Source organism: Limanda limanda, chromosome 6, assembly GCF_963576545.1.
Source record: "Limanda limanda chromosome 6, fLimLim1.1, whole genome shotgun sequence".
Classification (NCBI taxonomy): Eukaryota; Metazoa; Chordata; class Actinopteri; order Pleuronectiformes; family Pleuronectidae; genus Limanda; species Limanda limanda.
The window spans coordinates 24,738,793-24,756,446 of NC_083641.1; the positions used below are offsets into that span (position 1 = coordinate 24,738,793).

At 40.6% G+C, this 17,654-nt stretch overlaps 1 protein-coding gene across 2 annotated transcripts; it reads left to right on the plus strand.

Moving 5' to 3' along the window:
- The first annotated feature begins 101 nt into the window (after positions 1 to 101).
- rwdd2b (RWD domain containing 2B) lies at positions 102 to 5,117 on the plus strand. 2 transcript variants are annotated; one of them, XM_061073279.1, is made up of 5 exons: positions 102 to 228; positions 1,062 to 1,313; positions 1,397 to 1,464; positions 2,994 to 3,359; positions 3,467 to 5,117. In XM_061073279.1, the coding sequence occupies exons 2-5, from the start codon at positions 1,098 to 1,100 to the stop codon at positions 3,717 to 3,719; spliced, it is 903 nt and encodes a 300-aa protein (XP_060929262.1). In that variant the 5' UTR covers positions 102 to 228; positions 1,062 to 1,097; the 3' UTR covers positions 3,720 to 5,117. The 2 variants fall into 2 exon arrangements, with proteins under 2 accessions (XP_060929262.1, XP_060929261.1); XM_061073278.1 differs by having other exon boundaries at positions 102 to 217.
- Positions 5,118 to 17,654: the final 12,537 nt, after the last annotated feature.

Below are 17,654 nucleotides of genomic sequence, written 5' to 3' on the forward strand. Positions count from 1 at the left end.
CGGACGGTGCCACCGTTTTTACCGCTCGGGTACGCGGCGTTTCCGGTGTGCGTCGGTTTTGGAAGGGTCCGAGTGGAAACACGTATCCAGGACTAGCTTAGTGTAACGTGGACGTAGCATAACAGCTGTGAAGTTTAAATCTGGTTTATTTGTAAACACAGATTATTTAAATATCTTCCATTGTCTGCTCACACCTGACAACACCATCGACAGTGAGGTTAATCTGAGGTGACTTCAAAAACGTGTCTTTTGTTAGCATTTATTGTTTTATGGTAGCATTTATTGGTTTGTTATCTAGAATCCATCAGTTTGTTTGCTAGCATTTACTAGTCTGTAAGCATATATTAGTTTGTTTGATAACATTAATGAGTTTGTTTGTTAGCATTGGTTTGGTTGCTAGCATTTATTGTTTTTGTTTGCTAGCATTTATTAGTTTATTTGCATGCTTTGGTTGATTTGCTAGCATTTATTAGTTTGTTTATTAGCATTGGTGTGGTTGCTAGCATTTATTAGTTTGTTTATTAGCATTAGTTTGTTTGCTAGCATTTATTAGTTTGTTTATTAGCATTGGTTTGGTTGCTAGCATTTATTAGTTTATTTGATTACATTTATGAGTTTGTTTGTTAGCATTGGTTTGGTTGCTAGCATTTATTAGTTTGTTTATTAGCATTGGTTTGGTTGCTAGCATTTGTTAGTTTGTTTATTAGCATTGGTTTGGTTGCAAGCATGTATTAGTTTGTTTTGTAGCATTGGTTTGTTTGCTAGTATTTATTAGTTTATTTGCATACATTATTTTGTTGGCTAGCATTTATTAGTTTGTTTATTAGCATTGGTTTGGTTGATAGCATTTATTAATTTGTTTATTAGCATTGGTTTGGGTGCTAGCATTTATTAGTTTGTTTATTAGCATTGGTTTGGTTGCTAGCATTTATAAGTTTGTTTGCATGCATTATTTTGTTAACTAGTTCAATGGCATGCAGCTTGTTGTTCACTTAAGAACAACATCCCTAACTGTGTGCAGAACACCCGTTTGATTGCTTTGATTTCTAACTGTGTTGTAGCAGTGGAGGTCGTCGCTCCAGCTCGCCTCCATCGACATGCCCCAGGTGGAGTGGGCTGAGGCTCAGCTCGCAGAGATCGAGCTGCTGACCAGCATGTTCCCCAGCGTGGAGGAGCTGGAGCTCACAGACCAGCTGGCCGTGGCTGAGCTCAGGGACTTTGTGGAGGGGTCGGACTCAGCACACACCCCCCCTCGTCCCCACAGACCCCAGTTTCTCATCAAACAGAGGCTGGACACCGCAAACACGGGCATGGTAACCTAACCAGACTGTCATGGGTTGTCACTGTGATTCATCTCTGCCCGGAAATATAATCATTTTCTCCTTGCTCCATTCAGACGGACGTCATTCTGTCCTGTGCTTATCCAACTGAATATCCCAGTGTGTTACCAGAGATAACAGTCCGGTAAGAAGACTTCATCCATTGTTCCTCACATATTCAAAACATTCATTTAAATGACTTATCTGCTGAGGTCGGCAATAATTATCTATATCGCACATACAATTTTAAAGCTGAATCTTGCAAAACGGCAACAGACAATGATTTATTATGAAATAAGATTGAATGAGATAATCCTTAACCTGAATCGATCGATCGATCAGTATTCAGGTATTACTGTACAGAATAAATACAGATTAAAAAAATATTAAGGTTGTCAATTCATCTGAAGTGATGTGCTTAAGCTAGTTGAATTTGTACATGCTGAGAGAAAGATTTACATGTAGTCAATCCAAGTCCACCATGGCAAAGGAAGAGTAATAGAAGTCTGGATAAAAAACATTTGTAGTGCACTGAAAAAATCTAAATCAGTGTAAGGGAATACAAGAAAGAAAATAAGGAAACAGAAGAATGTGTCAAGTGTTCTTTCTAATATGACTAATAGATATTTCAATGTTTGCATCGACAAACATGTGTCCTCCTTGGCTCCCCCCCAGTGTAAAGCTTCTCAGGGGTCGATCAAAATGCAGCTGCCAGGCTACTAACTAGAAAGAACATTACCTTTGTTCTTGAATCCCTACTTGAGAATGCTGTCAGATTTAGAATTGACGATATCCTGTTCAGTACACACAAGGCACGGCATGTTCTTGCCCTCAAGATACATGATCACCTCATTCTACTTCTCAGCTCCTCTGATCTTCACATCTCTGTTTTTATTTTTAGGGATTTAAATCTCTCAGAAGAGAATAAACTGTGTTATTTATTCATTTAAATATGCAAATTATTTCTTCACTCTGTTTAAAAAAATGTGTTGCATGAATAAATCTCTACTTGCTCACAAAAAGAAGTCAAGGACAACGGTGCCATTGTTGTAGGTTAATGTGGAGATGAAATGATTTAAAATGACATCGATGAGCAACAACCTGTGCAGAGGAAAGTGATTAAAGGTAATTTCCTGCTGTTACGGCCTATTTGGAAGTAAAGAAAGCTGCCGTACGTGCCACAAATTTCATTCACATGTTTTAGAACAAACCCATTGAAAAGCTGCTAAAGGATATATCAACCTCTATCAATGACTATAGTAGCCTTGGAGGATAAATCACAGGATCGTCTGCTGTCCGCTTTAATCAGGCGGCCCATAACTGAGACAAACAGCCCCATCACGTTGTCACAGTAAAAATGAGTGAACTCGTGGTCTTGAGAAGAAATGTTGGAGCGGGCAGATGATGCATGTATCACGATGCAAAACACTGCAGCAGCAGTAAAAGAAAACTATCAAAACTATCGCTTGTAATTTGCTGTTAAGAAAATATTTCAGTGAAATTTCAAACGTGCTTTCAAATGTAATTAAAATTCATTTATTTTAATTAGAAAGCATAAGATTTTCTTGTGTTGTTTCGTACTACGGATGTTATTTTCCTCCATTACAGTTTCTCGGTCTCGAGGATAGGACTATGACTGAATTCCTCTTAAAACATTTTTGATGTGTGCTGAAGGTGTGCTGGTCTCAGTCGGGCCCAGCAGACGCAGCTCCACACAGCGCTCAACGCTCACCTGGTGGAAAACTGCCTGGGGGAAGTGTGTGTGCTCTCTGCGGTGGACTGGGTGAAAGACAACCTGCAGCTCTTCATAAGCAAGAGTTTAACAGCAGCACCGGCCCCAAAGAAAGAGGCGCCTCCCCGGGCGGAGGAGGTGTTCACCCGACTGTGGATCTACAGCCACCACATCTACAACAAGACCAAGAGGAAGAACATCCTGGAGTGGTCCAAGGAGCTCGGCCTGTCTGGGTTCAGCATGCCAGGGAAGCCTGGAGTCGTGTGTGTGGAAGGGCTTCAGTCCACCTGCGAGGAGTTCTGGTCCAGGTAACTTCACTCAGGTTATTTCTAGCAGCTGATGTTGCAGCCAGAAGCTTTGCTGAGGTGTGAGGTCTATAATTTTTCTAATCTCCACCCCCCCGCCTTCAATTTAGAGTGAAGGTTCTGACATGGAAGAAGATCATGATTCGACACAGGGAGGATATTCCCCTTGATCGTCAGTGCAAGGACAGCAGGACTGGGGAAAGTGTGGAATCCTTGCGCAAATTCACAGGCTTTGAAGAGGCCATGTTCGCCCCCCATGGGAACAGAGGGAATCACATGGACCTTGGGCAACTCTACCAGTTCTTAAGCGAGAAAGGCTGCTGTGACGTGTTTCAGATGTATTTTGGCATTGAAGGGAGGTAGGGGTCAAACTTGGAGCCGTGCATTTGAAAGTGGTCGTTTCGTTTTATGTGTGTTACGTGCTCACAACTGCATCGTGAGCCCGTGGTCACATGTGCCTGATAAACTGAAATAAACGAGACACCTTTTTTATGGAAAGTTGCTCAGCTGTTCCACCGGGACCTCATTGGAATAAAAGACAGAAACAACATTTCTGCAATCCTGAGACACACGGCTCTTGCTCTTTGCAGCTAATAGGCATATTTTTCAAAAAGAAGTATTAAAAAGATGTTTACCTGAGCATTTTCTCAAGGACCTCAGTTCAATTTGCAATTTTAATACTCCTATGTGCCACAGATCACATCTTGCCCCAGGTGTTTCTCCCCTCAAATGGCACCACTGTGTATTGCTACCAGGCTATTACAGGATTTTCAGGTCTGATACCGCATTAATAATTGGACAACATAGACAACAATATACTGGGTATCTGTTTATGAAATCTGTTGATTTTCTTTCTTCTTATGAATTATAGATAAAACAACCGTGGAAAGACTTTCTCCAATTTTCTTGGAATGATTATCTGATGAATTGTGCAGAGTTGTGGATTATACTCAAGCAATTAAAAAATCTGGGTATTGAACATGACTCATATTGATAAACCCTTAAGACTGAAAAAAAAATGACTTTTATGTCTTTTTTGTTCCTCTGGGGTTCGATGAACATTTTATATGATTCCGTTAGAAATTAATTAAGCAAACTAATCCGCATATTGTCCTTTTAGTATGACTCGTCCTATATGTAGAGTTTTTGATTTAACAAATAATAGAAGTTGCAGGTATTATATTGGATTTACTTGCAAATTTGCTTGGTGTACACTTGCCAGCAGATGGCAGCATTATATTACCAAAATTGGAAAGTAAGAAAAGTTGTCTCTGATTTCAAAACTAACACATGGCATAACCTCAATGACCTCTGTTAGAAAAATATATAGGGCAACAATGATTGTGTTTTTTCAATTCACATGTTATCTTGATCAAACGTGAGTATATATATTTAACTGTTGTGAATTTAGCCTGCATATTTAAAGGTAAGGCCTCGTCACAGGAATCTTTTTGGAGGAGAGTCTTTAACCTGAATCAGTCAGCAGATACCTCTCATCATAAATGTGCTGTATATACTAAGTCTTCTGTCTTTTAAACAATCAGAAATGATATGAATGTGGACAGACTCATCATTGTTCTCCCTTCAGACACCCAGATAATTTACTATTTGTAAACTGTTAAATATGCAAGAGCTCTCTTTCCTGTATTGTTTGGATTGTCTGGAAATCTGGTCTGTTTTTGTAAATCTAAATATCACACCGCCGTGATTTAATGTAACGACTTGCTTCGTTTCATAATAGCTTTATTATAACAAGGACCAGTGGAGTATGAATTTCCACATTTGGAATAAATCACTTATAAAGGCTCTTTCAGCAGAGACAGAAACGTATTCGCTCCGCACCTTTAATTTGTTTCATCCCACGCACAGACGACTTTCACGACGCTTCATTGATTTTCTCCGTCATTATTTCTGGTGAATCTGTTTACTCCTCAACCGCTGCAGCTCTACAGCAGTGGACAAACAGAGGGGCGCGCCAGGAATATTAGATTTATGGCTCACCGGTAAATGTTATAGTGCTGTTTTTATTTAATGTTGGACATCATGACTGTCCTTGTCAGGGTTAATCTTTTGATTGTGATGTTCCGGGGTTCGATCCCGACGTCCAAAACTAACATTCTAACTAATGAATTTGTGCCTTGAGGTGTGACTGTTAAACACCAAGTGGAAAATGGCTGCAAACTGGTCCCTGCACCCGAACTCATATCTACCTGCCAGATGAAACCACTACTAGAAACACAACATGTTTCCAAACAACTCCATTGTTTACAGTACAGATCTTTAAGCAATGAAGCAGTGTTATTGACCTGCGCTGCAGCTGCAGCCGCGGTGCAAGTAATTACCACTTCTCCTGGTCAATACACCATAACAGGTCAAGTGTGGACCACTTCTGAGCAGCCATATTATCTTCTTTGTTATTGTCGCGGACCTGCAGCTCTTCTGTTCTCTGCATCCGTAACAGGGGACACAGTGACAGAGAGAGCAGGGGGCGACTTTGCTGTTTTCTTTTAACGCCATAACACTTTGTTTTTTAAATGGCAACAAAAACGATCTTTAAAAGCACAAAACACCCTTCATATAGGGTGTTTTGTGTATGTGTAAGTTAAAAACGACGAAGTCCACACTTAAGTGAGCTCCTCTCCTCCACAGGAAACACTGAAACACCACGTCAGTCCGGCCGATACTTCCAGGGAATCGTTATGTCACATGACATCACAAAGTACTACATTTGCATAATGGAAATGTCATCGCAGGTAAAGCAAGAGCAGAGGCTGGCATCTTCTACACGCACTGGAAGTAGTCGACCAATCACAACAGAGCAAATCAGCGGGCCAATTAGAGCAGACTGGGCTTAATTGATTAAAGAGACAGGAGCTAAACCAAGTGTTTCTGACAGAGGCTGAAAAGAGGAGCTGCGGCGATGAGGAAAGTCATTGAGAGCATGAAAACATTTTGAAATTATAATGATGAACCTGAATATGAGCAGATATATTTGTGTCAATGACTTCCACTAATACAGACGTTAATGCTCTTAAAGCTGAGAGACAGCACTAAGTCATTATTCCATTTTTGAAGTGCAGACAACAAAACAATGCAAAAGGTCACCGTCACTCTCCTTCAACTTCACTGATAGTTCTGGATACGTGTGATGATTGTTCTGCCCACTTGGACACAAAGCAAATTTGGGCTCTGCATCAAGGAGGCGACTGAGGATCAAGGTTCTGTTCGTTGCATGGTGTTTATTTATCTAGTAATTGACCTCTCTCCTGCTTCACGCTGCCTCATTGTTCTGTGGCATTTTCATGTTTTAACCTGAATGAAAGTGGGCAAGCGGACGTGGATTACCATCGTACGTTGCGCTCTACCGAAGGTGACACCGAGGAGTTTAATCACAATCTGAAAAATACATCAGATTACGAGTTTTCTGTTGGAGAATTTCACCCACTGACAACATCTCTGGATTCTCCTGCTTCTCGTTAGGAGGCTCATCTTCCATATTGGATTTCTGCAGATGAATTCACAGCCTGTGTTTGATGCATTGAGGTATCGATCAAAAGCCAAATGTGTAGCCTTGAATTAATAAGACTGTAAAGTATCATCATCTAAAATACTGTACTTATTTTTTCTAAATGTGTTTTTTCTTGGGGGCAGTGCATGATGCAGAGCAGCTATATAACTGCACTCAGCCTAAATGGGTTAGACTTCAAAGAGAAGAAAATATTTTCCAGTCTTTTCTGTTGTTTGCCCTACTTGGTCCTTCACCATATTATCCCCCCATTATAGGAATACCTTAAAGATACAGAGTAAATAGGATCTGCAGTAAACGCAGAGTAAATAGCTTAGAAAATAATGTCTGCAGAAATCATCTGTTATCCCCTCGTTTCTCGGCGACTCCTCATGAAAATCATTTTCACATTAAACTTCATTCACACATGATTTACTGGTATTTTTCTGTCCTTTTTTTTCATCATTTTAGACAATAACTCAATTCTGTAGGTCTATTGGACTGGTGATGCATATAATTGAATTAGTTTTGAGCGTCATGGTGAGGTATTTTAACACAGGGATTTCATCATGTTCCTATAGCGAGCTCCCTGTCGCAGAGCCAAGCTAATATGAATTGTATTGTTTTGAATGACTTGAAGCTGCAAACATTTAACACAAGAGTTTTCTTAGACTATTTTGATGGAGAGGTGACAAACCTAAATATGCTTTGGAAGCTTCACAGTCCTAAAAAAAAAGATGCAGACACTTAATTCCTCATATCTCTGTAGTTAATATAAAGAATGTTTATAATTTCCCGTGATTGTTGGATATGATACAAATAAAACACAAATCAAACTGTGAAGAATCCCCCTGGATGAGCGGTAATGTGTCTAACATGTAGCACAGTTGTACTCCCCCCCTCCAGTTAATCGCAGCATTGGCTGTAATGTGATACATTAGAGGTGGTGACAAACAGTTAATTATGGTTATAATAAAATATAACATCCCAATGTAGCTAGTCATGTGCACCATCTTTCATTCTATTTTGTAAGATACTTTCATAAAACATGCACACGAGCATATTAAAGCTGTAACGTATAAATGCAGTGGATTTAATGTATGAATTAATTTATTTATGTCCAGCGCTTGGAGTCCAATTTTCGATTTTTGAAGGTAAATCCATCAAAACGTCACAAGACTTGCACAACAGGACTTTCCCTTTCACGGCGTATCAGCCTGTTAATTCTCCATGTATATCTCCATAATCAAAGCAATTAAAAACACAATCAGTTGTGTTTCCGAGCGCTCGGCGGGAACTTGGCCGGGCGGCTCTTTGGGATTCTGGACCTTCTCTCAGGATGACCCCTCAAGGTGAACTGTTGTATGGCTGTCCATCCCATGAATACTAAATATGGCTGAATTAAACATTTTCTCTCTTCTCACTGCTATTTAATCAGTTGTCTTACTGAGCTGTCTGTCTGGAGTAATCCCAGCGGCTCGCCACCACGCTGACTGGCATTAGAAAGACAACTGGTACACGGCTCTGGAAGGATTCCAGTCGCAGCTTCTCCCCTGGTCCTTCACCTCGTTTCTATCTGCTCTTCACCAACTACAACCCTATAAGTTCTCTTTCCATTCATTCATTCAGACAAAGACGTATGTGAGCCTTGAAAATAGTTAGGGTTTCCCTTATTTTCCCTTAAATACAGAAGGAGGACAATGGCAACAAGACTCTGCACACTGAGCTTAAGTGATTTGAGACCGAAAGAAAGGTTTAGGTTTGCAACAACCAGTAGATTCATCAAAACAAGGAAAGAAGAGTGAATAGAATAAAAGCTAGGGCTGCGAGCAGCACTGGGCTGACCCGAGCATTTGCGATCTCGGGACCTGATGCTGCCGCAGGGAAACAGGAACCGGACGAAATGGCTCCTTGTTTTGCTTGAGGAAGGATAAACACATCACTTCCTGCGTCCATCACGCCGTGCATGACCACGCCCACTAATCATGCATTACAGTCCACGCCATCAAGTGTGAACCACACAGTGAAAATGTTATGTAAATGAGGCTTACCTTCTTTTGGCAGTAGGTTGGTGCTGCAGCTATTACTAGATTCATACTAATAGATCTGTTGAGGGTCAAAAACCCTCTCTTGTAGAAACTCGCCAGATAAAATAAATCTTTCACCTTTGCAACAGACGGAGACATCAAAGGAACTTCTGACCTCTGACACTGGGACATCAAAGCAAACTGAACAACAACAACAACGAATTCAGTGCTTAAGGAATCCTTTGAAGTTTTATTTAATATAAAGCCTGGCTGGAGTTATATAGTTAAGTCACAAACAAGCATTATTCTTTCAGTTTAACTGACATGGGTCAAAAGTGACCAGGCTCAGTTTGTACCAACTGGTCGGTGCTTTCCACACTGATTTGATAATTCAGTTTAGAATTATGTGCTGCTTTACATTACATTACATTTCTTTTAGTACCCTCATTCAACCATGAGGGTACAAACCCAGAACAACAAGAATCAAGAAAGTATAATTTCTTTAAAGGACAAAACTCTGATTATAGCCTTGACTGTATCAAGGGGGCCCCACCTGGCCCCCCTTAGCTGCGCCACTGCATTAATCCTAGAAAATAATATGATATAAGTTTCTCTACAGAGGCTGTGCATATATTTTTCTGTTGCCTTAAGGCAAGTCGATGGGATGGTTCCCCTGAGCATCATTTGTTTCTAGCTCCTGTTTGCATTGAGCCATGTCTCACCTTGTCCAACTCTTCAGGAGGATTTTCCTTTGTTAAGTGCTTTAATACAGTTATAGATTTACATTAAACTCAATGAGAGACCTTGTGTCTGAGTGGAGATGTATTTTTACGTGACATTTCCTTCATTTAAAACACTTTAAAGGGAGAATTTCATGCATACAGAATATTGGTGTTTTTACAAGCATGTTTTTTATAGTGTAGATCCAAAACCCCAGTTTGGAATGAAACACTGCTGGGGTCAAAAGGTCGCCCAGCATCAGAAATTCATTAGATGAGAGAGATAAAAAATCAACTGTGCAGCTGCACTCCTACACAAACCACGGGTGCAATTTTCAATCAGCGGCAGCGGCTTCAGCTTGAAATCACCATGGACGTACAGACACCGAAAATATCTGATTTCAGCTCCGAGGTGTGTGATCCCCGAGAATCATTCAAAACCTCCAGAGCTCCTGATGCCTTCCACACCGCGCGGTTCAAATGATAACAGATACCTACTGATATTTTTAAATGTATAAACACAGTAGGAGCCTCAGCAGCAAGCGAAATCAAGTGTTTACCAGATATCTAAATGTGTGTGTGATTACTGAGGTGACAGATAGACACTGTGCACAGGCAGCAGCACATCCAGCCAAAGCATATGTTGCGCCGGTGCTATTTCAAACCGGGTGCAATTAAACCCGATGTCGCCTCTGCCATTATTATACATTCTGGGAACAAGACACTTGGACGATAATGAGGCTGATGCCAACACCTGACGTCCACCCACATCCAGACAGCTGGCATCCTGCCGCGGCAGCACTTTGTTAGAGCCAGTTTAATATAATGTTTAGGCATCAAGCGTTAGTGTTTGCATCGGAGAGGGTGTTATTTGAAAATGGGTATTTCAATTATAGAATATACAAGAGAAAACATGTTATTATGCTCATGTATGTATATTTAAGATGTTATTCCTTGTTTTTAAAATTTTAGGATTTTGCAGTGGAACATTTGAATTATTGATTTAAGCCTACTTTTCCTCTCTGGCTTTCAATTCTAGTTGAGTTGGAGACCTTGTTTTCAACTGCAATAGTGCAATATTTAAATTTTAAAAATATTTATGTGACATTTAACTTTGTATTTATTTTGTATTTTCTATGTATTCTCTGTTGTTTTTTAAACTCATTCAGTTATGCCTGCACTTTGGTCACATGTGGTTGTTTTGAACTTGCTTTTAAACTTGGTCTTGACTTAATATATCGTTGTTATTGTTTATATATCATCCTACTCACTGTTGTTTTGTTCTAAAAAGAAACTTGACTTTTTTCACTACTGATGGTTTTCAGACATCATCCAGCTATTTGCTTTTGATGCTTAAACGAATTCATCCGTGCTTTTCAATCATCCACTTGTCAGTGATGCCGTCAGGTGGAATCTAATAGTTACTGACAAACATGTATTTTACTACAGTAGTAAAGCCAGAAAAGAAGGAAAGCTAGTTTCCTGACAGAGGTTACGAATGTCTGAACGTTCAGAATAAATGACAACTTTGATTAATTAAGTTCTTTCAACACTTCGTACAACAAAGGTATCGTCGTGTTTGGATCAGCGCATCAAGCATTCATTTCGCCTGTTTTGGAGAGACAGAAAAATCGAGTGGCACATCATCTGTCCACTAACTGTGGCTCTTTGTCCGCTGATAGCTGGCTGATTGTCCATCTGGCCACTGACACCCCACTTCAACATTCACCATATTTCCTGTGTGAGCAGCCATCATTTCCACTGTTTCCAACAGACGGGCAATGACTGAGGCTGGGTTCAAGGCTTTCTGCCCAAAAGCCTCATTTCATGTTGTAAACGGGTCTATTTTAACCGGCCTAACCAAATAGTTGTGTTGCCTAAACTGAACAAAAACTGTGGCGGGAAAAAAACAAAAGCCAAAAACTCTTCCTGCCAACATTCTGAAGCCCTGAAGGCAAACTTTCCCCCAGCAGCGTCCTCCCCAGCATGAAAGGAAACGAACACTTAAAAAGCTCACAGAACTTTAATAGACTGAAAGGCGACAAAAAACACTGTTGAGAAAAGCATCAATTGGTATCTAATGATAATCTCTGAGGACAAAAGCACTTTAATAAAAAACGCAGCGCTGTCTTTTCACCCTAAAGAAATTTTAATCCCTGTCATCAAACTCGTGCTATGATTTCTTATGGCCATCGTTTCATTGGAGGAACATCAGTCTCCCACTCACTAATATTCCAACTTTAATTAAGTCTCTGGTGATTTCCTTGGAAGAATCTCAAGTGCTCCAATCCAAACAGATGGCACGCTATTTATTGCATACCTTATGCCACAGGTACCCGCTCCCCCCCCCCCCGCCCCAAATGACTTCCCAAGACAAGGCTCCCCTTTATGTAATCTCCTGGGCCTGCGCGATTCAAAATACAGCCAAACAATGCAGGGAAGTTTGTTTTAATTAGATTTCTAAAAATACGATATGGAATAAATCAAATGGCAGACAGACGATCCCAGGGCAGGCTTCTTTTTTTTTTTAAAGATGAACCACAGAGGATGTGAGCCAGTGTGGATGAATGACTTTAAAATACAGTGGGTAGCCCTGTTTCAGTCATCAATCCACAGGCTGCATGTGGCCTGATTTGAACAGTGAAGCCGCCGCCTCACAAAGTGGAAGCCCTCATGCAGCAAACAAGGGAATTGTATCTGACTGTACACATTCATCTCGACTAATGGCATGGTGATGCATCCAGGGGGATACACAAGCTCATGTTCTTTGTTCCAGATCATTTGACTCCTCCTAACTTCCACTCGGCCCCGTCACCAGTGTAAGTGTGAGTGATCTGTTTAATCTCATCAAATATGATTAGGCAAAACACTTCTCAGGATAATATCCCGCAAGCCCTGGGATGAGGCAGTGATACGGATGAGGCGTGAATGTTGTCGCTATAAGTCACAAGGCGGCCGCGGAGAACGCTCCACCTTTTTGAGCTCAACTGGAACATTTGCTGTTGGAATGTATTAAAGTGAGAATACACTCGGCTTTCGGGTGTTTTGACAAATGTCCGGGAGTTTACCTGCGACGCCACTCGGCCTCACTATGATCTTTTACTGTTCCTGCAGTGACTCTTCTTTCCAAAGTGGGACCAGCAGGGTTGTAAATATGCTTTTTATTATTCTAGCCAATTCTCCGTTAGAAGCAACTGTCAATCAAGGACAAAACCATTTATACAAACAATGCCAGCCTGGGATTCTAAGGGCAACAATAACAAGACCCCCAAAGTTCTGAAAATGAAAAGGAGGATATTGAAAAATTGTGAATTTCATCTCCCACTGTCGGCTCTTTGCACCTCGCCTGTGGGCGCAGAGCAATGATTACGAGAGAACTCTTCCAAAAATATTTGTTCTGTCCGGGAAGCAATATGAGAGAGACACAATCTAATACTTCTAGAAGTCTCTGTTCGTCGGTCTGTCTGTATGCCACTCGCATATCTTCAGAACCGTTCATCATTGGTAGTTGTGTTGTTAAGGGCCCGAGGAAGTACAGTGTTGAATCTGGTGCAATTTGTACACAGGATCTTTCAATATTAATACAATTCTAATAAATAGGTAAACTTCCCCTTGGTCTCTTTGCAGTTTTTGGAGGTGGGATAGAGTCTGTGAACCAAGAACACGTCTAAGTCCTCAGATAAACTACAGGAACAGATGTTTTCACTTCACATGATGAGTAACAAACACGATTTAACGAACCTGCAGGGACAGCGCCTCTCTGCCTTTGAAAATCAAACTGTGTACACATCATATAAATTTACTACGGGCAAATAATAGAAATCTGTCTGTCTGTATGTGAAGGACAAATCTCCAGAACTCTTCATCTTATGGACTTCACACTTATACCTGTTCATCTTATGGCCCCAATGTCGTGCAGAATCTGAATTTAATTTGATTTTGACAGATGATACATTCAATATTAAACTTTGAATAATCAGGCGACCACTGCTCTGTAGCAGCGGCGGCTGAGACTTATCAACGGAAGTGAATTTGCCAACAGGACAAACAGCTGTTAACAGAGATTAGCCCAAATGTCATCTGAATCTAAGACCACCTACAAAAAGTAGGAAAGTTTATGTTTTGTGTGGAGAAAAATTCAATAAAAAATAATAAATTACTTCCATTTTATTTTATCTGTATCGCGCCAAATCACAACATACATTATCTAGTCGGTATAGCAACTATTCAAACTGTGAACTGTGTACGGTGAGTGGAAGATGGAGGCCAGGATATCTGCAGTTATTCATCATCAGACTAACGTCGATGGTCTCCAAGGTTACAACCAGCATCACCACAGGCCAAACAAACAGTCCAACGAACACTGCACGAGTATCAATAAAGTAAAAGAAAACAAACATAGTTATTTTTTTTCCAGTAGGGGATATTGTGCTTATTGTTATCAGTGTCACTGATATCCCATTAAATCTGCAATTAAAACCATGATCCAGAGGACAAACAGCTCCTCATCACTTGTGTGGAGCCCGCTCCGCAATCCCACTCCATCTTTGAAATCCTTTGATCCTTTTCCTTTCCTCAGCAAATCTCCCAGTGAATTACACAGGGCCATTTACATGCTCGGATAGTGAAAACAAGTGGAATTACTGTTATTTCTGCATAAAAACTTGGTGCCGTTAATCCAAAAAGAGAGGGCCCGCTATTTGTGTCAGGGTTGGAGGGCTTTTCCACGACTCCTCCAGTTGTCACTAATCTATAGCAGAGGAGTGGGATGAAAAAGACATAAAAAAACAGTCTGTGCTGAAAACAGTCTGGTGCAAGTCGAGGAACTTTACTTTCTTCTGCTTGAGTTTTGTTGAGACAAAAGGAAACAGGCGAATACTGAAGAAGCGGCACAAACAGAATTTCATTTTACAACTGCGACAACTATTAGCTCGTGACTGTAAAATCAGCTTTGTGCTTTTGACCTAATATGTTTAAGTGTGATAATGTTTTTTTTTCCATTTTGTTTAAGACATCAGTTTGTCCCCCTGAAGGATTTTGTCAGAAACTGCTGTTCAGCTATGATAAGAGTTTATTGTGAGCTGGAGGACTGATATGGACGGTGCCTAGAGGGTGCAGGGGGGGTGGGGGGGGGGGATCAGTTTCTCCAGTTTACTAAGACTTACAGGTTCTCCTCAGAGGTCATGCTGCGGTTGTTACATTGCCCAGGGTACAGTGCTCACATTTCTAGGGTAAAGACAAAATCCATTTTCCAACTCCCCCTTTTTTTTTAAACAACTGCACACGAACGCCCCCCCCCCATCCCTCCTTTGATATCCAATTACTAAATTATGATGGATTCGGAGCATTACTTTCCGCCAGGCATTACTCAAGACAGTCTATCTCAATTTACATGGCTTAACGAAGCACTGAGCTTTTAATATCGCCGAGGAGACGATAGTGGGAGCTGATGTTTATTTGAACTGGCTGAGCTTTTGCTGGTAATGATTATGAAGTGAGCAGCGGGAAGCGTCTCCGCGAGACGGGTGGGGGGGGGCGAGGCATTGTGCGAGAGGAGGCAGGTGGTTGGCCGGACAGTGCGCTGGTAATGGCGACATTAGTCTGCTGGGAAGCAACATTATGCTCAAGGTCAATGGGAGCTGAAGAATGGAGGATGGTAATGACTCGGGCCCCGTGTCCTGGAACGAGATCTCTCCCTCCAAGGAGGTGGAGATATTCAATATGAGCTCAGCAATCTGCAAAGGGCTATTATATCCATCCTGAAATATCCAAAAGTTAATCTGTGTCACTGAAGCGATGCTAATGGGCCATAAAAGGTCTTTCTTTTTAGTTTCTCTAAATTGGTAGGGCTCATTGTATATATAGTTTCCAGCTCACTGCTGTGTATGTATGATACTATAATCAACATTACCTTTAATCAAATGGAAGTTTAATTAAGTATTGTTTATAATGCAAATCTAGACTGTTATACTTAAAGTCCTTATTCAGAGATAGTCAATAGCCTTTTTCACACATCTGCACTTTGCAGGTTGATGTTCCCCATATTTTTCTATGATATATGAACAATATTTGATTTTGTGCATTCTAATACCCATGGTCATGTTGAGGTGCAGTAATTAAGAACACTACTAACATCTGCACCCATCTGTAAATCAACCTTCCACCCGTCTTTAACATATTTGCACCGATGCAAAAGCAACATCTGCAGTTCCCCACAACTGTTTTACTGCTTCATCCTCTTCTCCATTTATTGCTTATTTTATTATCTTCTCAACGAAATGCATTCCCATTTGCATTCTGCCTTGTTAGATGCCATCACTGTTTTTCTTTTCCATTTATCTAATTTCCCCACAGGGATTAATAAAGTTTCATCTTCCAATTAAAGCAATCAGCTGCGTCCCGACATCCTCCCTCATGTGGCACGGAGCGGCTCGCCTCCAGACTCCCTCACCTCGCCTCCTCCGTGTGGTTTGTTAACACAAGGGCAACAGCAGCCTGCTGGCCCGACATCTGGGGGAAGTTTCACAAAGACACTTCAAGCATATTGAACTCGGCTCCAGTGAGACGGGAGGAACTCTGGTAGACTGGAGTCTTCTGTACGTCGCCCTATATTAATGCACAAATAGTGAGTGGAGCCCGAGGGCCTGAGGCGATCCTCCCGAGGAGCTTCTTGGCTTTTTAATCCATCTACAAGTTAGAGGTTATGCATGTATTATTGATGCTAAAGGCTGAGAAATACTCTATTCATGGAACAATAACCATTACAGCGCTGTTTTGGTCATTGCAGCGCCCTTCAACATCTGCTCTCTTTTATATGTGGACTGATATGTGGTTTAAAGGCGTCGCGATTCAAGAGCACCGAGCATTTAAATCATGAGTGGATTCCAAAGTACAAACCTGGTGACAACAGACATTTCAAGTTGTTCATATTTTAATCCACACTTTGTCTCTCTTTTCTTTTTTTTTTTACAGTGGCATAGTTGAAAAGTGAATACTCAATACTGAGAAAAAAGCAAAAAACCTCACACATCCCCCATAAAAAGCAAATTAATTACAGCGATTAAAACTTTGTACAAAATGAGTTATTTATAGCATCATATTGAACTAACCAAATAACATGTATGAGCATTGGCAATGAGGTTCAATGTCTTAGATACAGTGACTATATACAAGTGAGGGGATGTCTGATTCACCAATGCCTCAACATGTCATTAGTACTGTTTGCAGCAAACTCAAAGGCCATAACGGTGATCCTTGTATTGTTTTTCATGATACGTTTGAGAATTAAAAAATGGAAAAGTTAATGTCGGACAACTACTTTAGTAATAACAGCAATAATATCAATCAATATAGCATTATATAATAAATGTCAATCAATCATAATAATAAATACATATATTCTGACCAGATTTTTTCTTTTCTTTTTACATTTTAAGCAATTAAGCGATGAGAATCCCTGTTTGAAGAAATCTTCAAAAGTGCGAAAAAACAATCTCATCAAAATGACCTGAAATGAAAAGCTTTCACCAGAGTGGTTTCCTTTCACTGAAATCCAATACTTACACATTATTTACAAACCTCACGGCAAAACAACCTCTTGTTAGATGAGCGGAGAAAGAAAAGATCTGAGACTCATGGAATACTGTAACTACTGTATATGCTAATATACAAACTGTTATGTGTCAGGGATCCCAAGATTCAACAATATCGTTCACCAATATTCACGTTGGCAAAGTATTTTACAGCAATATCCACACATTGAGCATAGTTGTTCAATAGAATTCAACATAAATAATGAACCCCCACAAGGTTCCACTCGCTCGGTTTGGATCTTACATCAAATCACCGACCAAAATTAAAGTTCCTCATCCGCGATCGACAACCGGGTGCGGAAATCCTCATCGTGTGTCTGACTCTCCGACTCGACTCATATTGAATCCTGAGCCGGTTGATGTGTTTTCCCCTCTGTGTTAGTCCTCAGACTTTGTGCTTTAATTTTCTGACTTGTTCTCAAAAATCAACAGCATGAGAAATAAAACAAAAAAAA

Coding starts and splice junctions, on each gene's coding strand:
- rwdd2b (XM_061073279.1), top strand. CDS start 1,098: ATGCCCCAGGTGGAGTGGGCTGAGGCTCAGCTCGCAGAGATCGAGCTG. Junction 1,314..1,396: donor ACACCGCAAACACGGGCATG/GTAACCTAACCA, acceptor TGCTCCATTCAG/ACGGACGTCATTCTGTCCTG. Junction 1,465..2,993: donor TTACCAGAGATAACAGTCCG/GTAAGAAGACTT, acceptor TGTGTGCTGAAG/GTGTGCTGGTCTCAGTCGGG.